The sequence below is a fragment of the Lutra lutra genome, chromosome 10 (assembly GCF_902655055.1).
Source record: "Lutra lutra chromosome 10, mLutLut1.2, whole genome shotgun sequence".
In the NCBI taxonomy this organism is placed as follows: Eukaryota; Metazoa; Chordata; class Mammalia; order Carnivora; family Mustelidae; genus Lutra; species Lutra lutra.
Genome location: NC_062287.1, coordinates 54761362 through 54784516, shown reverse-complemented (window position 1 = coordinate 54784516; position 23155 = coordinate 54761362). Strand labels below are relative to the sequence as shown.

Genomic DNA, 23155 nt, shown 5'->3' with positions numbered 1-23155 from the left:
ATAATACTTCTATTGATAACATTTGTCGAATGCTACATGCCAGGCTTTGTACTGGGCACTTTCCGTTCGTTATTTTAGTCCTTACAATCCTAGGAAGGAGACACTTTTATTCCCATTTGGATGGAGCACAGGGAAACTGCGGCTCAAACACAGTAAGCAACATTACCGGGGTTGGGGGGGGTTAGGGCTGATTCAGTCTGCGGCCCGAGTCAGGATCAAGGTGCATATGGATTAGGAGAAGAGCCTTGTCTGGGTTGACTTATTATAGTTCCTATAAGAATGATCCATTCAGACCTGTCCTGAGCACCTGCTCAGTGTGATGGATGTGACCGGGTCCCAGCTCTCGAGGGGCTGTCCTTTGCTCCCGGCATGGGGGGCATGAGCCATGACATCCTCAGTGGGTTGAGCCCCTGTCCCACCACTTACTACTCTGCACTGAGTTTCCAGCTGTGTCCCAGAGTCCTGGAACCTGGACTATAGGGGCTACCCAAGTGAGAGGCTGACCATCTGGATCCTGGGCCCACCCCTGCCAAAACAGAGTGGCCCTTGTCATCTATTGTCGCCTCATGGGCTTCTGAACAAGGGTGGATTTGAAGAAAGCATTGCACTGCTAAAGAAAGCTGGGAAAACAACTGCTGAATAGTTATGGTCTTTTAAAAAACATAATTGAACTATAACATTAGATTCGGGTGTATAAGATGACCCACTATACGTATATATTGCAAAATGATCACTACGGTAATTCTAGTTAACATCCATCCTCACACATACTCTCGGTTTGTTTTAACATGTCTGTTTCTGCCTTAAGCATGCAGGCTCCTGGAGAGCCCGGACTGCAGCCCGGACCAGCACAGGGCTGGGTGGGTCTCAGAATGCACCAGGAGCTCCCTGGCAAAATAAGGTTTGCCCCCCTTTCTCTGCAGGGTAACGGTCTTTGGAGAAATTGAGTAAGAACCTTGCAGACAGAATGATGCAAGGGGAACTTTCGTTATACATTGCAACAGAGCATCCTAAAATGGGGCCGGGGCTGTGCTGATGGATTGATCCCAAGTTTCTCAGCCCCGTTCCTCTCCAGCTGGCCAAACCCATCACACAAGATCAGCCAAACGCTACTGCCCAGCTCCCCCAATGCCTGGCCTTAGAGCCAAGAGTCATCCTCAATCACCGCTGTGGGCCGAAGGCCCATGTCCATGTCACCAAAACCTGGAGATTCTAAGACCTCAGCACTTTCCTTCTCACCTTTGGCCCTGCTATTACTGCAGGCTGTGTTATCCTCATCTCTCCCCTTTCTCCCTTCTTTCCCTTCTTCCTTCCTTTCTTCCGTCTAGTGTTACCCAAATGCCACCTATGGGCCAGGTCCAGCATTGGGCACAGGGACACAGAGAGCCCTCTGATTCTACCTTTGCCCTCAAATAGCCTCTCCTGGGCAAAATAGCTGTGTAAACATTAAGAGTAAAGGTGCTCCAAAAAAGAGAAGCCAGGGGTCTGATGGGGACAGAGAGAAAAGGCCCCCCCTCCTGGGGGCTATGTGCTGTGTATCTTCCATTTGCCCTCCTAGGCCCACTCTCTACCTTTCTCTATCCTGCGTACTTCCTGAATTCTCTGTATGGACTGCATTATTGAGCTCCCTTGCCCTCTGGCCAATGGGAAGCCCAGCAGAAGACCGGAAGGAGGGAAAGAGCGTGACCCTGCCAGGTCACCATGTTGGCCTATTCCCCTTCAGTGAAGGCTGGGACTATCAGGGGACCTGCTGTACGCAGCTCCCCCTCTGCTCGGCTTCCTTCCTTTGGACCTTTAGGCCACATTCCCCCATATTACTAGCTTTGGGGTACTGCACCATCCCTTGAGTTTTCTCTATATTTGGCCTATATTTTTGCAAAGTTTTTTTGTATTAAAATTTCCTCCAGTTACCCAATTCCAGAGATATTGTCTCCTGCTGGACCCTGGCTGATACAGGCCATAGGTAATCAGTAAGGTTGCTATGGAGGTGACAGCTGAATGTATTCTTTTTTGGACCATGATCTTTCTAGACCATATGTCACCCCTGCTAAAGCCCTTTATGGCTCCCCATTGCTCTGAGGATAAAGTCCAGACCCCTTTGCCTGACACCTAAGACTACAACATTTGGCTCTTGCTGACCAAGCAGCATGTAGACAGAACAACACTGGGGGCTTGGAGGGAAGGGAAGCAGTCCCTTCAGAGGTCCCAGGCAAATTCCTGGATGACGGAGTTGGTAGTTGAGGTTCTGGACCACAGGGCCATGCCAGGCTCTCCTCACCCCACCTCTGAGTGAGCTGAGCACTGGCAATGAGTTTGACCAGACAAGCCCTAGCCATAGGGCATAAGAACTCGTTCAAATCCTAGCCCCAACATGACATCTGGCAAGCTCTTTGACTCTCTGAACCTCAGTTTTCCCAACTACAAAATGGGAATAATCACTCAGGGCTATAGGGGAAGTTTAAAGAAGGTAATGAATGAATGGGAATTTGCTCTTGTCAATTAGTTCCAGTACTGGGGGCTGGTCCCTCTTCCCAATCTCATGAGTCAGGGAAAGCAGATGGGCTGAAGGTTTGGGAAGGCCTGAAGGTAAATCCCAGATTTACTACTTCCTCACTTTGTAGTCCTTGACAAATCACTTTGCCTCTCTGTGCTCCTCTTGCAAGGTGGGGTGATACTCACCCCTGGCAGGGCAGCTGTGAGGATTGGGTAAGTGCACACAGACTGGAGGCTGGTTTGGAGCAGGGTACTTGATAAATGTTTGTGTTTGCTTTTCACCCTGGGCCTCTCTTAAGGCAAGCATTCTCCCTGCCTTGCGGTCTGGCCATGTGCAATAGAGAGGCCAAGGCTGCTGTCAGAGTAAGGAGTCTCAGGTGCGCAAGTGTCCAAACCCCCAAAACTAAAGAACGGCACCCATAATTCCCAGCACAACACTGGTGACTGGGGCAGGGGGGCAGTGGGACACACCATCCTTGGTGAAGCCCATCCTGGTCAGTTCCTGCTTGGTCGCTTGACTTGGCCTCTCTCCCCCTGATTTGGTCAAAGCACCCAGGGGCTGGTTAGGAGAAAGATAAAGGAAATGTGACTCAGGTCGCAGGGCCATCCTACTCACGTAGCTGCAGGAGAAGCTGGGCAGACCATTACAGATGGGAATGCAGAGATGTTCGGAGGTGCGGGGAGGGGGCCAGAAGAAGCCAGGGCCAGTGTGAGTCCCCCACGCTCACCTCATGCAGGAGACCACAGTCCCAGGACAAAGAAAGCTGCCACATGTGTGTGAAGGGCCAAACCCAAGGCACGTGTTATGGCCCTATTCCCCAAGCCCCACCTCCGTACCATTAACCCACCTGCTCTTCCTAACCCTCCAATCTAATCAAGGTGCCCTGATCTTCACACCCCTCCTTTGCTCCATTCCCCACAAGATGAAGTCCAATTTTCTCAGTAGGATTACAAGGCCCTTCAGATCTGGTCCCTCACCACCTGTGCAGTCTCCTCTTTTACTCCTCCCCTGCCTGCATCCTTCTTCCAGCTACACCAGGGTGCTCCCAGGGCTCATCTCCAGGCCTTCCCCCATGCTGTGGCCTCTGCCTGAAGGCCCTTACCTTTCTCTCAGCCTGGCAGAAACATACTGATGAGCTCCCATCCAGTGGCAAATGCCATCTCCTCTCCATCTTCCCAGTTTAAGACATCATGTCTGTCCTGCCTTGCACCCACAGACTCCATCTGCAAAACCACTCATCAATGGTCAAGGAAGATAATCTTGCAACATGTGCCTGGCACTATGCTAGGCTTTTTTTTTTTTTTTTTTAAAGATTTTATTTATTCATTCGACAGAGAGAAATCACAAGTAAGCAGAGAGGCAGGCAGAGAGAGAGGAGGAAGCAGGCTCCCTGCTGAGCAGAAAGCCCGATGTGGGGCTCGAACCCAGGACCTGGGATCATGACCTGAGCCAAAGGCAGCGGCTTAACCCACTGAGCCACCCAGGCGCCCCTATGCTAGGCTTTTTTGTATCTTAGTTCATTCAGTTCTTAAAGCATTTCACAAAAATAATTACTATTCCCATTTTACAGATACGGAAACTAAGGTTCAAGGAAGACAGGGCCAGAATCAGACTTCAGCTCTGAGTGCAAAGCTGCTGTGCACTAAACCCCTCCGGGAAGTGCGTCCCAGCCCCAGCCCAGGCAGGGTCCTCTCTTCTCTGATTCCTGTCCCAGCATTGCCAACAGCATCTGTGTTTCGCTGTCTCCTGTGTCCTGGACCCTCACCCCTCATCCTCGTGGGCATCCCACGGGCAGGGACTGGGTTGGCTGAGCCGGGTCCTCAGCACCCCGCGGTGCAGACATACTCTATGGGCTTTCTTGAGAACCAGATGGAAAAGTAGAGGCAGCTTGGGTGGTTTAGGAGCCCAGGCTTACCCTAATTAATCTGGGCACCAATGAGACCCAAAGCCCGGACGCCCGACTTTCGCTCTTTCTTAGCCAAGTGCTTTCCCCGCCGCGGGCCGAGACACCGCTAAGGCGACTGCACGTGCTCTGCGTCCCGGCCCAGGAGCCGCAGGTCACCGTGGGGAGCCCAGGAGCCCGCGCCCGCTCCCTCCGCCCTACGCCGGGCCCGGCCCCCGGCCCCGCCCGCGCCCCGCGGCTCTCCGGCTCCCCGGGGACGAGGGGCGGGCGGGGTGGAACCGCCAGCCCCGCCCCGGCCCGCGTCGGGCCGCCCGGTTGTGAGGTGATAAAGCGCCGCGCTCCGAGCGCCGAGCGCAGTGGCCGCCGCCGACGGCCCGCTTTCGGCTGCTGCTCGGGCCGCGACGGGCCGTGCGCCCCCAGCTCCCCGCGCCGTAGCCGCTCCAGCGTCGGCGCCGTCCGCCCCCCGCCCACCCCCGGCCCCCGAGCTCGGCGCGAAGCCCTGGCCCCGGCGGCCGGGGCATGGGCCAGGGGCGCGGGGCAAGCCGGCTTCCCCCGGGGCCGTGAGCTGCAGCGGCTTCAGCATGAAGACCCTCATAGCCGCCTACTCCGGGGTCCTGCGAGGTGAGCGCGGGGGTGGGGGGCTGCCCAGCCGCGGGTGGGGTGGGGGTGGCGCGGCGGTGGGCCCGGGGTCTGCGGTGCCTCCGCGGCTTTCATCCCGGGCTGGGAAGCCGCAAGAGGGTTTTCGGAAAGGATGGGGCTAGGACTCTAAGGCAGGTAGGACTGTATCCTTATAACGAGGCTACGTTGCTGAGGAACTGGCCAGCGTGCAGGTTGAGGTCCCAACCCCTTTCTCTGCTTTTCTGAAAGCGTGCCGCCGCCTCCCCGCCGCCCATCTAGGTTTGGGAAGAGGGAAGGATCCTGAGGACCTCGTCAGCGTTGTAGTCAAGTCTGCCCTTCATCAGCTTGTGTTACCTCTGTTACATCACTTTTCTTCTCCCAGCTTGTTTTTCCCCATCTGTGAGAGGAGGTTGATATTTAACAAGAGCTCCCCAACCCCAACACTGGGGGCCTTGGCCCCTGGCATCTCCTTCCCCTCACTTCTCACCACGCGGAGCAAACCAGGAGAGACTGGATGGAGCAGAATGGCAGGGTTTTGCAATCCCCTGAAAGAGCCACCAGCCAGAGAACATGCCTAGCTGGGAGAGGTGTGCCCACACTGCACTCTGCCCTCCTTCCATCCTGGAGCCCAGGATTGGGAGCCCACTGGGCGGTAGCAACTCAGCCACAGAAGATGGGACAGAGGACCCTCCATGTGGCCCAGGCCCTCTTCCACCAGTGTGGACCTGAGGCCCTTGCTGACTATACAGATATACACCTGTGGTAGGAGAAATTGATGGGAAGAGGCATGACCTTCCTGAGGTTTCCTTCCCTTGCCTTGGCCAAGGGAGACCCTGGGAAGTCCATCACAGCTGTCCTAGGTCTATGTGTGTCTCGAAGTTTCCCTCTCTCCTCCTGAGTCTTTATTCTGCTTGCTGAACCTCTCTTACTTAGCATTTTTTTGTTCAGTAACTGACAGTTGCCTACTCTCCCCACCTTCATTATAAAAATAAAACATACTAATTATTGGAATTTTGAAAAATTGAGAAAAACAGGAGGAAAATAACCACTGCTGGCCCATCAACCAACCAAAAATAGCTTCCTATTGCTGTGGTTAGTGTATTTCTTTGCAAGTTTATTTATAATATAATATTTATATATATATAAAGTTGAAGGCAGGCTATAGCTACAGTTCTGAATTCTGGTTTCGCGGAGGATTTCCTCTCCTGCTCAGAATCACTTAGAGTATTCTAGTGGTTGCAGAGTAACCACCCTGGAGCTGTATCACAGTTTAACTGTGTCCTGGGCATTGGCATTGGCATTGCCCTTGGAGTGCTGCTCATTGCCCTTGGAGAGCTACCGAGCTGCTGTTGCCATTTTGGAGGCAAGCAGCCTGAGCCACCCATGACTGCGGCCCAATAGCCTGTGACAGCCTCTTCTCTCACTTAAGAGTGCTTTTCTGTTCATTGTACCCTTTGATGCCCATGACAAGGGAAGGAAGGGACTTACCCATGTTTGTGCTTTTAAAACATGCTTTTGTCTCCAGGGAACAGGATAGTGGTGCTCTCTGTTATAGTCTTTCCCAGAGATCCCCTTCCCTCACCTCTGCTATCCACCAGCTGTGAGCTATACCTACCAGGAGCTGTCAGCTCATGTTTTTGACCTCAAGTTTATATTTCAGGAGGACTTTTAGTGAATGATTTTGACCAAGTCACTTAATATCCCATCAGGAGCATTTCCCTATGTTGTTTTCAGATCTTAAGAACTACCCCTGCCTTTTTTTTTTTTTTTTTTTTTTTCAAACTGGCTGCAAGGAATTCCATTATGGGCTGGTATGAAATCCAAACCAGTCACGTGTTAGCTCTCTGGATCTACTTTGGTGAAAGACTGGGTGGGGTAGGGGAGGGTGCTGAAGCAGATTTTAGGTTATCTAGGCATCTCCATTAGACTGGCTTCTTGTATCCTTGGTCTTTGAAGACACTCCTCAGTGGCCTGTTTTGCCTCTCTGGATAAGTGTCCACTGTTGTGAGGTGGTGAGCCTCTTGTCAGTGGCAATATTCAAGGAGAGACCATGGATTCTGTGAAAGGAAGTCCTGTGTTGGGTGAGAGATTGAAATAGATACCTTGGTCACTGGTTTCTTATCTAAAAGAAAAAGGCAGCTGTAGGAACATGGGTAAGTGGGTGTCTGTTGGGGGAGATGGGAGTCTGTGTTGGTAACTTCTGATGTTTGAAGGACTATCCTGTCCCTGGGGAGGAGGCTGCTGAGTTAGTCATGTTTGCCTCCCTATCTTTGCCTCTGGACCAGGGGCTCTTCAGGTCAGAGCCCTCTGAAGCCTGCCTAGATCCTCAGGGTTTAGCATGAGATCCAGAACAAAATGGTGGCAACTCTAGTAAAATTCTGAGCTGATTTGTTTGTTCTGTTCTTGTTTGTCCCAAGGCCAGGAACAGGGGTGGGATTACAGGGGATAGGTTTTGATGTAATGGAGAAATCCTGGTGTGGGTAGGGATGGAGCTCCCTGTTAATGGGGGTATGCAAGCAGGGGTTTGATAGGGAGTGAAACTAAGAAGCTAGATTGTTGGGAAACTCTGGAACTGGGGGTTGACAGTCACCTAACCCAGTCCTAAATCATAGGATGCAAATGTTGCTCTCCTGTTCCCTTCTCCCCCATTTCTTTGTAGCTATCTCCCTTTCCCTGAACTCCTTCCCCAACTGCACAGAGGCTCCTTTGAGGTTATCTGTGCTTCCAAGGGCTCTTCTGTGCTGGGAAAGGAGGGTCAAGAGTAATATTTGATTGACAGGCTGGGTGACTCAATAGCCAGTGTGGAAATCCTGCCCCACCCCCAGCCTCCCACTTCAAATTCAGCAGCAAGTGCTTGAGTCATAAAATCATAGCTATCTGTTAGTGCTGGATCTGGCCCAGCCCTGTTGTTACCTATGGGATACTGAGGGCCCCAGAGAGAAGGGACTGGTTCAGAGTTATCAAAGCGAGGGTCAGAACACAGATCTACCTCCTAGTCTGTGACTTGCCTCCTTACCCAAGAGAGGAGGTGTAGGGCTGAGCATGGGGCTCTGGCTGTTGCAGAAGCTCAGCAATTTACTCTGAATGAGTAAAGGTTGCTCCCAGCCTCCAGAATGGGCTGGTAGATCACTGCTTCCCAAGCTTTTCTGCAGAAGCTACCCCAGCTGCCCTGATAGGTAGAGACACCACGGACCCCCAGAGCTCTGATGCCAGGTGATGAACAGTCAGTTGTCCCTTATCATATGTCAGACCTTCCATACTCTTCCATGAGGCCGTGAAGCCCTATGTGAGCAGCCCCCACCACCTCACAACCTCATCTCCTACCCTGCTATGCTCCAGAACTGCCACTGGTCTTCCTGTTCCTCCAGCATGCCCACCAGTTCTGCCCTGCTCGGGGCCCTTTCACATGCTACCTCTCTGTCCAGATATTCGCCGGGCTGCTCTGGATCCTTCAATCTCCTCTAAGAGAGCTTTTCTGACACATGCCATGTGTAGAATTGCCCTCCAATTACCACATCTTGTTTTATTGTTTATAGCGCTTCTCATTACCTAAATTATCATGGGTCCTTGTTTAGTAATTGTCTCCCGCATAAGATTGTTGGACCCTTGGAAGCTGGGACCTTGTCTTTCTCAGGGCTGTGTCCCTGGTGTCTAGTATAGCATATGGCATATAGTAGGTGCTCAGTAAATATTTGTTGAATGAGTGAATCATTAATGGAGCTTCAGCCCTCCTGAGAGCTGCCCTGTTCCTCTTGGGAGGAAGTCCTACTTGTAGCTTCAGGATGGTTCCTTGGTCTTTCCTCAGGCCTCCTCTGTGCCTGCTTGTGCTGGGTGTGGGGGCCGCAGCTATTCCCTGCTGTGGAGATACCCTCAATCTCCTGAGGAGCTGGTTCCGGGGTAAAGTGCCAAGTAGAGGGAGCTGGGCTCTCCATGGTCCCCCTCATCACTTCCAGAGCTTTTGAAGCCAGAGAGCCAGGGTGCCAGCCCTGCCTTCCCTCTGGGACATGGCTGGGTAGCTCACTTACCCTCTGGGGATCTCACTGCCCTGTACGGAAAACTGGGTCAGAAATCTCAAACTCTCAAGAACGTGAGGGTTTGAGTGAACACAAATGGAAAGTGCTTTGTAAATGAACTTGTGACACTCGAGTTCATCCTTGTCACTTGTCCTGTATGATGCATGCAGCACGCTCTCCACACTGCGGAGAGTGGCAGCCTCTGCTCTGAGGGATCCAGGAAGACTTTGCCACAATGGGGACTTGGGGTGTGGGCCTTTGGGTTTGCTGCTGGAGCCCCTTCTGTGTGTCAGGCTCTGTACTGTCCCTGGGTCGATCTGCCCTGGTCCTTGCCTTTGAGGGGGATGTACACAGGGTGACTGTGCATGGGGAAGCACACAGCGTCAGGGAAGGGCGCATGGGGGGCTGCAGAGGCCCAAAGGTGAGGGTAAGACGGCTCAGTCATCTCGGCTGGGGTCAGGAAAGACTTTCTGGAAGAGGCGACATTCCATCTGGATATTGAAAGATGAATAAGTGTTAGCAAGGCAGGCAAGAACATTCAGGTATGGGGAATAGCATCAACAGAGGCATGACATTTGGGTGGAACGGGCAGTTTGACTACAGGGCCCCTGAGCGATGAACGTGGGCTGAGGCCCTGATGTGCCGCGAGGCAGAGACAAGGGAGACAGAGAATGCTGTATCTAGGCCCTGGGCGGCTCAACTATAACCACCTGGGGGAAAGATTTGAGGGCTCCTGAGAAAGGTGCTGTCAGAGCTTCTTGGGGTCTCCCAGGGATGGAGCTTCTACTGGCAGAGCTGAGGGTCTGGGGCTAGGAGTCAGGTCTGGGGTCTGTCCGGCCCCAATGCCACCCCTGAACTGCTCTGTAACCTCAGGAAACCACTGTCCCTTCCTGACTCTCAGTGTCCTCATCTGTAAAATGGGCAAAAGCATGAGAGGAGTAGCTGCCCAGGCTGTGGTGCAGACCCAAAGAAGCCGAACCCACAAAGCCTTTGGGCAAATCAACAGATGTAGGAAGCACGAATTCCTTTTACTATTAGAGCAGATTTAAGGGTCCTGAGTAAAGGGCCAGGAGCCTAACTCTGCATCTGCTTCCCATGTAACTTTGGCCAGACTTTGCGCTCTTGGGATGTCAGCCTCCTCATCTGTACAGTGAGGAGAGCTGGAAGAGCCAGTCCTCTCAGGTTCATCCCAGCTCTGCTGTGGAAATGGGATTGCAGTCCTGCCCCCTGACAGCTGTGGGAACCCAGGGCCCAACCTCTTCCTCATTCCCGTTCTCGGTTTGTCTATGAAAATGGGCTCATGTCCTGTTTGGGGCCCCCAAAGACCGTAGCTCTCCACACTTGCTCATGGATTATGAGAGCGGCCTATTTGGAGACTCCTTAGTGATACCCCCACAAGCTGGTGGTGTCGCCATGGCAACTCCTCCTACTTCTGTAGCTATTTTTTTAACATGCCAGAATGTGGGGGGTGGGGAAAGCAGGCCATTGGGGTCCTTGGCCATCACCTCCAGGGTTCAGGAGTCAGACCTACAGAGGGAAGGGTGAGGCCCAGGGTCCCAGCCTATCTATGGATACTGAGGACGCCTAGCTCCTTGCCAAGATCCAGCATGGGAGGCCCTGAGGACCAGCAAGCAGGGATCCGCTGAGCCCCCCAGAGTCCTGATGGCCATGCCAGGAGCTTCACAGCCAGCACGCCCACCACTCCTGTATGTCGGCTTCCCCTTTGGGCCAGATGTCCTAAATGGCCCTACTTTGAGGACACCTACCCCTCAAGGGGGAGACTATTAGTCTTCCCAGGAAAGAATTCATGAGGGCACTGGTACCAGGTGCCAGGTGAATGGCCGGCTTGTTGCCAAGGGGTCCAGAGGCACCAACTGAAGCTGAGGAAGGGAATGTGAGGGGTGGGCAGCAGTGTTCTTGGCCCCTGGGTTGGACCCCAGGACTTCTTGGCCTGACATTCCCAGTCCTTCGTGGCTCCATATCCACTTTCCCAACTAGACTCATCCGCTTACACAGTGGCTATGCTCCAACCTGGCTGAACTCCTTGCCATTAATTCCTCCAACGTGTGCTCTCTCTTCCTTCGAGGCATTTGCAAATGCCATTTGCAGGACTCCAGCACCTGGGTTCATGCCCTTCCTCCTCCCTCCTGCCAGCCTGGCCACCCTTTACTCATCATTTGCACCTCACCTGTCCCATTACTTCCTCCAGGAAGGCATCTGTGAGAATATCCTCCAGATCCGATTGGGGGCCTCCCCAGATTCCCCGGCCCTGACTTACTCTCTGGGCCTAATTGTTCACAGCCTTCTCTCCCCAGCCATAGCTGCCCAGAGGCAGAGCTCAGCCTCCAACAGGTGCCCAAGAAGCAGAGGAGAAGCAGGGTCCGGGAGCTCTCACCCTCGGGCTGCCGCACCTGCACCTGACGTGGAAAGGGTACTTAGAGAGCACTTGTTGAATGAATGATAATGTGTGGGCTCCATCCTTCTCTCCCTCACTCTGGAGCCTTCCACCGTTGCCCTTGCCTTTAAACCCAGCCTGTCCAGATGGAGGAGACACGTCCCTCCTGATGTCCCAAAGAGCTCCATTTGACCCTCTGCTGTGGCCCAGGTTAGTCAGCTGTGGACGGGTTCTCTCTCTTTGGGGTCTGGACCCTGTCTATTCAGTGCAGTCCCCACCAGCACCCAGTCATTCAGAAAACACTTGACCGAGCACCTGCTCTGTGCCTGATCCCCTGCTGGGCACAGGGACCCAGATGAACAAGATGTGGTCCCTGCAAACAAGTGTGCACTCTTTCCTCTGATGAGAAGCTTGGCTTCCCCAAGTAAGAGCCAGCCAGGGAGGTTGAGGAAAGACTCTGGGGCGTCAGCGCCCAGTGCCTGGCAGGTGTCCACCAAGTATGAGCCAAATGACTGAGCAGATTGGACCTGAAGGTGACAGGACTCTAGCTGGGGATGGACTGCAGGGGGGCCAAGAGTGTGGAGAGCCTGCCTGGAAGCAAGGAGTATCTATTTAAGCAGGTGGTGAGGTGCTTTGTGTGCAAGGTTTCTGGGAGCCCAGGCACGGACTGGGACTCAAATCCAGAAGCACGTCCCCCCAGAGCCTAGACTGGCCTTCCCATCACCAAGTGTGTGATTCCTGCTGGATGGTGCTCGTGGGGGGCCATAGAGGATAGCTGGCATCTGTCCTTGAAGTAGTAGCACCTGTTAGGCACTTGGCTTTGCTTCTTGGGCCCAAACCTGGAGCCACAAGGGTCTGCCAGGGTCAGTATGTCCATCCCTCTGCCTCGATATGGGCTTGTACCCAGCCCTTTGGAGTAGTTTGAGGTGACTTCCTCACTGTCCACTTGGAAGCTGATGTCTGAGGGTAGAGCTTAGATCCAGGTGGGCCCAGGTGGGACACCTTTGAGGCTGAGGACATGAGCAAGCTGCCTTCCTTCCTCTAGAAGCCCCTGGGGTCTCTTCACATCTCTGTGACATGCATTGTTTAGATTCGTCACAGCAATCCTGGATCATAACTAAGGAGGACACTGAGTCTCTGGCCGGGAAGTGGCTCTCAGGGTCTCAGAGCTGGCCAGAGTCAGAGCCGGGGTTTGAATCCCAGGCATGCTGATGCCAACGCCTCTGCTTCGCGGCGGGGCCAGGCTTGGCACACCCATTAGGCAGGAGTGGAGACCAAGGCTCACTTGATAATCACCTAGCATTCACACAGCTCTTGACTTTTTATGAAGCTCTTGCCCACACACCATCTCATTTAAGTCTCACAAGAATCTGTCAGGGTGGGTTGTCGGCTCCACTGCACAGATGTGGAAACTGAGGCTCGCACGGGAAGTGGCTCACCAAGGCTACACTGCCTGCTGGTTAGGGGCCAGGGTTTCCTGATGCCTAGCCTCCTGTCTCCTCTGTACCTTCCCCAGGCTGGCACGCCTGCTCCCCCCAGTGCCGGGAGTGAAGGTGGATGGAGGAGGCAGGGGGCCGTCCCGCAGCCTGACCTGTGGCCGTTCATGTGTGCTCCTGCCTCCTCAGGGAGGTTGGCCTCACTCAGTCCCTCCTCTCCACAGGTCAGAGGATCCTCCTGCCCTCTCTGTAGCTCATCACCCCAAATTATTTTTCTCCCGAGCTCTCATCTGGTGTTACGTTGCACATTTACGTGAAGGTGCTTTCTCTCTCCCTGAGCAGGATTCAAGCTCCCGAGCAGGTGAGACTTAATCTGCTGTGTTCACTGCTCTTCCCCCCACCCCTACCCCCCGGTGCCCAGTACTGTGCCTGGCACCTCTTAAGTGCCCCAGGCTTCAGGCCTGGCCTCTGTCCCGCCTACCTTCCCCAGGAAGTCACTTTTGGCTCCTCAGGTCCTTTCCAACTTCCCTATTTTCAGCTTCCGTTTTGGTAACTGTGAACTCCCCCCCCCCATTCCTGGGTCCTTAAACCAGCCCTTTCTAACTACCCCTGAGCCTTTATTCCCAACGCTGCCCCTGGTCACAGCACCTGCTTTCCTTCCCTTTGCCTCCCAGATCTTGTCTTCAAGGCCCAGCCGAAGCCTCGCCGCCCCCTCAAGGCCTCCCCTGCCAGCACCCTGCTCTGCCCCCTCTTCTCACCTCAGGGCCACGGACGTCCTGACAAACTTTGTGTCTGCTCACTTCTCCTACCCCCTGGCCACCATGGACTGTGGTGAAGCAATGGCTAGGAAATGCCAAATGCACTTCACATGCGTGGTTCTTTTTTCATTTCATCCTTGCGAGGAGACCCTGTTGGGAGGAGATTATTCTCATTTTACAGATAAAGACTCTGGGCCTGAGGGAGGCTGGGTGACTTCCTCAGGTTACAGAGCCCTGTGGGGTCAGAGCGGCCAAGGGGCCTTCCTCAGATTAAGGGGATTGTTGCTCAGACCCTGCCTGCTTCAGGTGTGTGGAAGAGGAAGCCCAGGAAACCCTGGTTTCGTCAGCCTGGGAGTGGCTTCTGTGGTCACTCTGCTATCAGATGTTGGGCAAGAAGGTGTTCTCACAGCCATTCCCATGGCCACCCCAGCCTCAGCCCTGGGACTGAGGGGTGTTTGGGCCCCACTGCTACAGGCAGCTCTGGCTCAGCCCTGTGGCAGCAGCGCGACTTGTTGGAGCTCACGGGTGGGGGACTCGTGTCCCTTGCACAGCCAGTCCGTGGGAGGACGTCCCCGGTAAACTGGGGCACGTTTTGGGGCTGAGCAGGTGGCCCTCCCTTAGGCAGGGGTGTGTTCCTGAAGTCTGTATGTGCACTGGCATGCATAGTGGGGACCAGCCCTCAATAGCTTGGCATCATGGGAATGATGAGGGACGCAGAGCCCAGATTCCAGACTTAAGTCCTAGCTCCCCAGTACCCTGACCTCAAGCGACTGGTTTGACCTCTTTTGGCTTCACTTCACCTCAGTTTCCATCTCTGTGAAATGGAGTTGCCCATCCCTGCCTTGTCTGTCTTCTTGGGGAAGGCTATGGGACACTGAGCCCCCAGGTAGATGGCAGGGGGCCTTCCTTTCAGAGAATAAGAGAACTGCTCTGGGCTTCTCTGGCGGCTCCACCCCCTCTACCCTCCACAAATCTAGGAGTATGTGAGCTGTGTAAACCAAGTGGTGAGACAGATGGTGCCTGGGAGTGGCCACTTGAATGAGCTGTTGGGGACATTTCTTCACAGGACTAGTGAAATGATGCTACAGCCTGTCTTGTCTCCCTCCATGAAAAAAATAAAGAAAAGTAGGTAGTGGGTTCTGTTCCCATCACAGTGGGAAACTCATGCTCAGGGAGGGCGAGAGAGGCTCCCTCCCTCACCCCAACCCCAGTCAGGGGCCTTCCTGTCAGGCCACTCAGTCTGACTCTGAAACCTGGCCTCCCACTGCCTCTGTGGCTCAGGGGTCTGTCCATTCATGCGTAGCCCTCTCTGAGCACTTGCTATCACAGGGCCCTGTACGGGGCCCTGGGTACATAGATGCTTCCATGTGAGCCCTGGCGCCCAGGAGACACCGACCGAGGAGGGTGGCTGGTAGGACTGGTGCTGAGAGGGCATGGAGGGGCCTCTGGGCTGAGGGAGACTGGGGAGGGTGGCATGGGAACAGACAAGATGCAGCCAGAGGCTGAGGCTCCCTGCCGGCCCCACCCAAGACCAGGGGACGGTTGGGCTCAGTGTGACGGTGGTGGCAGTGTGGCATCTGATGGCAGCACTGACATCCACGTCTGCTTCTGCCATAGCCTGAGCAGAGGAGGCAATGACAGCTGGGTGTCAGGGCTGGCTGTGGCCTGTGGGTACCCAGCTGAACCTCACTTCTCATCAGCCGGGCAACCATATGGGGGCTGTGGCCGGGAGGTGAGCCTCTAGGTCATGTCCTCAGGAGGGCAGACACCAGAGTCCAGCAGTAGAAGAGACTGTAGAGTTCATACCCCCCAACCGCATGGTATAGATGGGGGAACCAAAGTCCAGAGAGGCAAAGTGACACGGCCAAGCTCACACAGGTGCCCGTGGCGGAACTGGGACTGAAACCTCAAAATGTGTTGCTACTTCACCTACTCCATGAGATGCCTGCTCCTGGCCTGGCCTGGCCCATGAGGGAAAACACCATCCCCTCTTGCTCCCTCCTACTTTGCTGTGGAGAGAAGAGAAAAGGAACTCAGGGGGACCCGTGGCGTGGGAACAGAATCTAAGCCTAGACGTTGGGCCTGAATTGAGTCTGACTCTGGCCAAGTGAATTGACCACCCTCTGGCCGACTGACCTTGACCCTGTCACTTTTTTAATCACCATCAAAATGGGAGTGATGGTGCCAAGCTCCCTGACCTAGTGAGGAACCTGAGCGCCCGTGAAAGTGCTCTGTGGGCCGTGTGGGCAGCACACCTGTCGCACAGGTGTGAAAAGAAGAAGCGGGGGTGAGGGGGACAGTGCTGAGGAACAGCCAGAACAGAGACCCACTCTTCTTCTCACTCAGCAAACCTTCCCTGTGTTTGCTCTGGGCCAGGGCCTGGCAGGATGCTGGAAACCCAGATGTGGACGGGCCTGGCTCGGTCATGGGGGAATGGATGTGTAATCAGCAGCTAGGGCAATGTGAAGGGCTTTGGGACCCAGAGGGGGTCATCTTTTCTCTCCCTTATTTCTCTGTTCTGTGGGCCTCTCCTGACTTCATTCCAGACAAGTTCTCTCCACGCTTCTGACAGTTCTTGGTTTGCACAGACTTTAGAGTTTACAATCCCAGAGAAAGAATGACGACTTCTCTCCAAAGACCTGCCCTTTCTGGGTTTCGAACAATGAGCTGCCTCATCTCATTTTCAGGGTCTCATCAGGTGGGGACAGCAAGGAGGGGTTTCTGGGCAGAGAAGCTGTGACTCGACACCTCTGAGGTCCACATGGGGCTTTCCCTGGGGCTGGGGCTCAGCCTCCCTCACAGGCCAGCTCCAGGGCTGGGCTCTGAGGTCAGTCAGGTTCGGATGGTTTGGCCTGGAGGCAGCTTAGTGGGCCAAGCCCGAGGAACGAGGAACGTAGAGTCACAGCCTTCCCCGGAATCCCCTCTAGGCAGCCTCTCATTCTGACTCCCACGGAAGCGCCTGTCATGCCTCTGTGGCCTTGGTGTTTCCTGCTTTGTTGTAGAGTGGGATGTGGGTGGTGGTTGGAGTAAGGCAGGGAGAGAACAGTCTGGGCAGCGAAGAAAAGGCCTGACTCTGGCTGCTTGCCATGGAGCTGGTGCAAGTCCCTCAGGCCCCTTCTTTCTGTATGGTTAATAGAGTGAGGGTTGCACACCTTCCTGAGCTCTGACTATATCTGATCCCGAGAGACCACTAATAAGCCTAGCAGATGGATTTGGATTAGGCATTAGCAAGAATGCATCTTTTCAGTGGTTTCGATGGGAGCTATGCCACCAGTGTGGAATTACTGTGCGGTTCCTCCCCAAGCAGGAGACCTCCATAGGGTGGCACCAGTCAGCTGGCCCTGACCTGGAATAGGGGCTGCACAGCAAGCCCTTTCCTTAAGTGCCTCAAGCTGCTGGCCTCGGAGTTCCTGTCTGCTATAGGAATTGGTCACATCAAGCAATGGGTGATGCCCTTCCCTCCATTGCCTTTTACTCCCTGCCTAGAAGGTGGAGGTCCTCATCTCCTCCCCGTTCCTCCTTCCCTGCCCCAGACTGGCCCTCCCGGAGACTTTGACTGAGGATCTTTTAAAAATGCAGATTTTGATTTGGTAAATCCAGGGTAGAGCCCCAGATCCTGCATTTCTAAACAGCTCCCAAGTCTGTCTTAGGAGTTGTTTTTTTTCTTTTTCTTTTTTTATTTTTTTCCAAGATTTATTTATTTGACAGAGGGAGGGAGGGAACATGCACAACCAGGGGGAGCTGCAGGTGGAGGAAGAGAGAGAAGCAGGCTCCCCACTGAGAAGAGAGCCCAATGTGGGGCTTTTCAGGTCCCACTTTGAATGGGAAAGTGTGGGAGTACATTCTGTCTTCTCTGCAGCAGGGCATGCGGTCTGCCCCAGCCCCTGAGCAGGGACTTGCCTCCCCGTAGCTCCCATGGCTCCTGCCTCATTTCCTCCAGCACAGCTCGGGAGGCTGAGCCAGCTGGGAAGCCATGACTTGAGCAGGCTGGGCCTGGGATCAGGGGTTCAGACCTGTGCTCGGGCCTCACTTCTCTCCACCACGAACCTCCACAGGCCTTTCCCCACTTCTGGACGGGTTGACTGGGCCCTGAGCATAACACACTTCAGCTCTGCTGTGTCCCATACACAAGAGCCTTTTGTCTTTGGCACCTGCTATGGGGAAAAGGGAGGTACCCTGAGCAGGAAGCAGGAATCCTGGGTTCTAGCCCTGGCTCTGCCTCCCACTGCTTGGGTAAGCCTGGCAAGTCAGTGCCCCTCAGTCACCGGAGGGGCCTGTTGGGCCCTACCAGATGACCCCAGGGGGCCTCAGGCCCCGGCATGGGTTTTGGGAAGGTGTGGAGATGGGAAGGACCTGTGGCAGTAGGATTTTCATCTAGAGAACCAGGGATCGTTATCCCAAAACCTCTACCATGTCTCTGTTCCCAGCCTCATTTGCTTCTGTGAGTTCCCCTACTACCGCCTCCACCCAGTTAGGCCTGTGGAGTAGTAGATGCTACCGAGAGCCCGTAGGTGCTGTGCCATGGGGGTATGGCAGGGAGCCCTTGTGGTCTTGCCTGGGCTCAAGGTTCTGCTGGCATCAGGCTCTTCTGCTGGATCATGCCCCATTCCTCCGATCTGCCAGACCAGGTACAGGAGACAGGACTGGTGTGTCTGCCTTAAGGTCCAGTGTTATCTGTATGTCTCCTAAAAGTTAACTTTCAGCCGATGTGGTTTATGTCCCTTTCTAAACTCTGCTGTGACCTTGTTGCTCTCCAGATTTTGAAGAAATGCAAAGGCTGAAGCATAAGTCCCTAACCCCCTCTCCCAGCAGTAGGCCAGGGTGAAAGGTCATGTGACCCTCAAGGACAACCCTGTGACACAGTCCTTGGGCCCTGCTGAGTGACTGGTGTGAAGCCAGCACCCAGCAAGCACTCACTGAAATGTGTAGAGCGAAGGGCATGCAGCTGGGGCTCAGTGGACAATGGGGGCTGGAAATGGCCCACTTCCTTTTGTCCAGCCCCTGGAGGGAGTGGGCTATGGACTAGGAACCTCGCCCATGCTCTTCCCCAGTGCTGCCTCTCCTGCCATCACCAGGCTTTCAGGTCCCATGGCCTCCCAGCCACTGGAGTCCAGGACATCATCCTGGGGGCACAGCCAAAGAGCCAATTAAGTAGGTACATTTCGGCCTAACTTCTAGGCTTGGTGGCCGCTTGGTAGCTGACATAATTGCAGCTGTCGCTATGCCAAGCTTCCCAAAGCTCACTGGCCACCGGATGCCTTCAGGGAAGCAAAAGCTCCCACCTGATTCCTTTCTGGGCCCCCAGCTCTGGGACCCAAGATGAAGCTGGAAGTGTAAATCCCTCTAAAGGCAGTAATGGTGGTAGGGGGGGTGGTGGGAACTAGAGGGCTGAGTCTGCTGGGAAAGGGGTCCTGGAGATGAGAGGGGGCAGGGACTGGGGCACTCAGAGTACACTTGGAGAAAAAAAAAACATTGCAAATTGGATATTGAACCTCTGTCCTTGGCCTCCCAGGCACAGGTAGCATAGATTAAATATTTGTACTAGATCCAGATAAAGGATAAGGACAGGAGTTGGATTGGGCTGGAGGGGAGGGAAGAGAATTGGCAATTAGGGAGATCCTCCCCCCACCCCAGCCCCTTGGGATACTTCATTTGGTCTCCAAAATGACCCCATGAGGGGAACACCATTCCCAACGGGTATACATAGACACTGGGGCACAGGGAAGGATGTGAACAGACCAGAATCACAGAGCTCCTGAGGGACGGGGCTATAATCAGAACCCGCGTCAGTCTGACGTTGTGGCCCGGTTCCCATCACGTCTAGGAAGTTGTCCAGGAAGGTGTCCGCGGAGGCGGGTCGGTGTTGGGGGCTCTGCGCCTGGAGGGAAGGGTGGCAACAGGCGGGCCTCTCCCCTCTCCTGCAGGCACTGGCTCCAGCATCCTCTCCGCCCTCCAGGACCTCTTCTCCATCACTTGGCTCAACAGATCCAAGGTGGAAAAGCAGCTGCAGGTCATCTCGGTGCTACAATGGGTCCTATCCTTCCTCGTGCTTGGTAAGCTGGGTCTTAGAGGGTGAGGGCAGGCAGGGTTCTCCCCAGCAGAGCTGAGAGCTGGAGCTCTACTCTGCAGGGGTGACGGGGGAGAGCACCCTCCCCCTTATCACCTTTCGGGTGCCCGATCAAGTGCTCTGGCCCTGGGCATGCACGAGGACCTGGCGCTGCAGTGGGAGGTGGCGGTACCCTTCCCATTTTACGGAGAGGAGACCCAACTCTCACCTGAGGTAAGTGACTTGTCCCAAGTCACACAGGTTTGAATCCAGGTCTGTAGGCTCCCCAAAGGCCGTGCTTCTCCCATGTGCTACCCTGCCTGCCAACAACCATTTCCCAGCAGGCATGTTGCTTTGCCTTAGTGTTCTGTGGTGCCAGCTTGAGTCCTGACCCTACACAGACAAGCTCTGTGACCTGGAACTCTCTGGAAGTTCATTTCCTCATTTCAGCTGGGGCAAAAACACTGCCTTCTTCACAGCACCTTTGTGGGACTTGAAGATGAGGGATGAGAGCTTACAGCACAGGACCTGGTCACAGTGGGCGCCCATTATAAGGGAGTCGCTGGGGGGATGTGCCCTCAAACCCCACTCCCAGCTGCCAGTCCCCAGTGGCTCCTGCTGAGCCATTAAAAGCTTCATCCCTGGGACGCCTGGGTCGCTCAGTTGGTTGGACGACTGCCTTCGGCTCGGGTCATGATCCCAGAGTCCCGGGATCGAGTCCCGCATCGGGCTCCCAGCTCCATGGGGAGTCTGCTTCTCCCTCTGACCTTCTCCTCGCTCATGCTCTCTCTCACTGTCTCTCTCTCAAATAAATAAATAAAATCTTAAAAAAAAAAAAAAAAAAAAAAGCTTCATCCCTTTCTTTCTCTCACCTCCTCCCTTGCCAGGGCTCTAGCTACTTCTGCAGGGCCAGCTTGGTGCTCTCATTCCCTGGCTTGCCCCCCGGACCAGGGTAAGGCCATGACAGATTGTCTGGGAGGAGGATAGGGCCCATTCATGGGCCAGCCCTCACTCTCCTAGCCTCACCTCTTCCCCAGGCCCCCCATGTTCTCAGCACCTTGAATGCCTCCCAGCACATCCTAGCAAAGCATCACAGAGCACATTCTGGTGCCTGTGGGAGGGTCCTTCCGGGCACAGCACTCTTTAGGACGGTCCGGGCTGATGGGAATGGTCAGGAGCTACCCTTTCAGTGCCAAGCCCCTGGCTGATGGGGATGGTTAGGAGCTACCCTTTCAGTGCTGAGCCCCCGTCCTTCCAGGAGGCATGCGGGCCTCTGAGACCACATTTTCAGGGCACTTCCATGCTGTCCCTGCCTGCTTTTGCAGGGCAGGGGGACAGGACAGGGGTGCTGTTTGTCAAGCCTGTTTGTCAAGCCTACGTCACAGGTGAGGAAGTGGAAACTTACTGAGCTTCAGTGACTCCCTGAGACTCTGAGACTCCTTGAGTGGCATAGTTGGGATTTGTGTGGAAGCCCAGAGCACTCGCCAGGGAGCCCACCTTATTGGAGAGCTCAGAATCAGTGGACCTAAAACAACAGTTTTCACTTTTAGGCCCAAGGGTAGGTTTTAGGGAGAGGGCCATGAACCCCCCCAAATTAGGTGAAAAATTATGTGTGAGTATGTGTACCTTTTTCTGGGGTGAGGAGCAATTACCATCCTCACATTCTTTTTTTTTTTTTTTAAGATTTTATTTATTTTTATTTATTTGTCATAGAGAGAGAAGCGAGAGTGAGCACAGGCAGACAGAGTGGCAGGCAGAGGCAGAGGGAGAAGCAGGCTCCCTGCCAAGCAAGGAGCCCGATGTGGGACTCGATCCCAGGACGCTGGGATCATGACCTGAGCCAAAGGCAGCTGCCCAACCAACTGAGCCACCCAGGCGTCCCAGCCATCCTCACATTCTTAAAGAGATCTCTGGCCTCAATGAGATAAACACTGGTCTGGCTAACCGAGCAAATTAAACTGGTTCCTTTAGAACTCAGACCTCCACCCTGGCCTACATTTGGCTACTTCTTAGGATCCTAGAATAGAGAGCCTGGAGGAGCCGAGCCTTGCCCAGAATGAGAAGAAAGTAATAGGACCAGGACAAGACCCCATGGACCACAGCCTTCCAGACACCTGTGCAGTCCTCTGCACCTGCTCCTTTGGCCCCCATATGCACCAGGAAGCTGCCACCATCCCTGTCTTAGCTTGGCTGCCAGAGAGCTGAGCCACAGCCAGAACCCCAGCCCGTGCAGTCTGCAACAGGGACTGGCCTCAAGGTATAGGTCAGCAATCGATCAAGTCCGACATGGCCCAGAAACCGGCGCAGCATCTTCCCCACGCCCTTGTGTAGGTGGGAGCCAAGCCTGCTCCAACAGGCAGGTGTGCAGAGCTGCTGCTAATTATTGCCCTGAGTCGCCCCAGCCGCTCCTTCCTGCTCCCACCCAGATCTGCTGGCAGTGGCCCTCCTGGTGTTGCAAAGGCTGCCATGGCCTCACCGGCCTATCTCCAAACAGACAGATGCTACCACTTTTGTGCAGTGGACCCCTCTGGCATCCTGGTAAAGGCTATAAACCTTCCTCAGGGTTTTCAGACGTGTACTAACTACAAAGTATACTGGGCTTTAGAGAAAACCAGTGATACTGAAGTGTAGATATATATGTGCATTTAAGAAGTCAAATTAGGCATAAAGTAACACGTGTGCTTCTTTATTATTACATGAAATAAAAAGATCTAGCAGCGGACGAAATCATTGCTCTAATTCTTAATCATTTCAGAGAATAAATGATTTTTTTAAGATCTCTGCTGCAGCTCTAAATGTGGTATGAAAACACCTTTGCTTTCTCCCAATGGCCCTGTTGACAGGTCGGCTGCCAACACTGCTGTGGTCTGTTACATGGGTAAACAGAAGCAATACTCTATTTCCCTAAGAGAGGGGTAAAAATTAAGGTGTCATTTTGTTCCCCATCTCAGCGTGTGGGTCTCCAGATGAAATGCTTGGTTGTGTGTTCTGTTCTCTTTCATATCACGTCATGTAAACTTCCCAGTGCCCTGTGAGGACACAGAGGCTCCGGGAGGGGCTGCAGCCCGTGAGGGGCAGGGCTGAGGCTTCCTGGCAGAGCCCGTCATGCTGCCTCCCTGCCATGGGCTGCCGGACTCACAGGCCTTGGTGACCAGAGTTTTGAATCCCCAGTTTCACCTAGGCGTGGGGAGGTGACACTGGTGAAGGTGGCCCTAGGCCTTCCGTGCAGGGAGCCTGCAGGGTCTTTAAATGGTTGTTGACCCTTCCTGGGGCCTGTAGTGGGGGTGCTGGCTGCAGCCCCATGGCCCATGACGGGGAAGCAGGGAACCCCTTGTTCAGAGGACTGGGATCAGGCTCGGAGAAAGGAGGCCATTTGGTGGGTTCAGCTCATTTTTTGCTCAATAAACCTTTCCGGGGTCTGGGCACGTGCTGTGAGAGAGGGGCTGTGGGCACACAGGGTCAAGGGGGGAGCAGGTCACCCAGGCTGTGAAA

General features: G+C 54.3%; 1 protein-coding gene across 1 annotated transcript in view; it reads left to right on the top strand.

The window, feature by feature from the left end:
• The first annotated feature begins 4738 nt into the window (after positions 1–4738).
• Positions 4739–23155, top strand: part of DGAT2 (diacylglycerol O-acyltransferase 2) — a 31847-nt gene continuing 13430 nt past the window's right edge. Inside the window, exons 1-2 of the mRNA XM_047692499.1 lie at positions 4739–5018; positions 19542–19670. Of these exons, the coding sequence (XP_047548455.1) occupies positions 4979–5018; positions 19542–19670 (169 nt within the window). The 5' untranslated portion in view covers positions 4739–4978. The remainder of the gene's footprint in view (positions 5019–19541; positions 19671–23155) is intronic.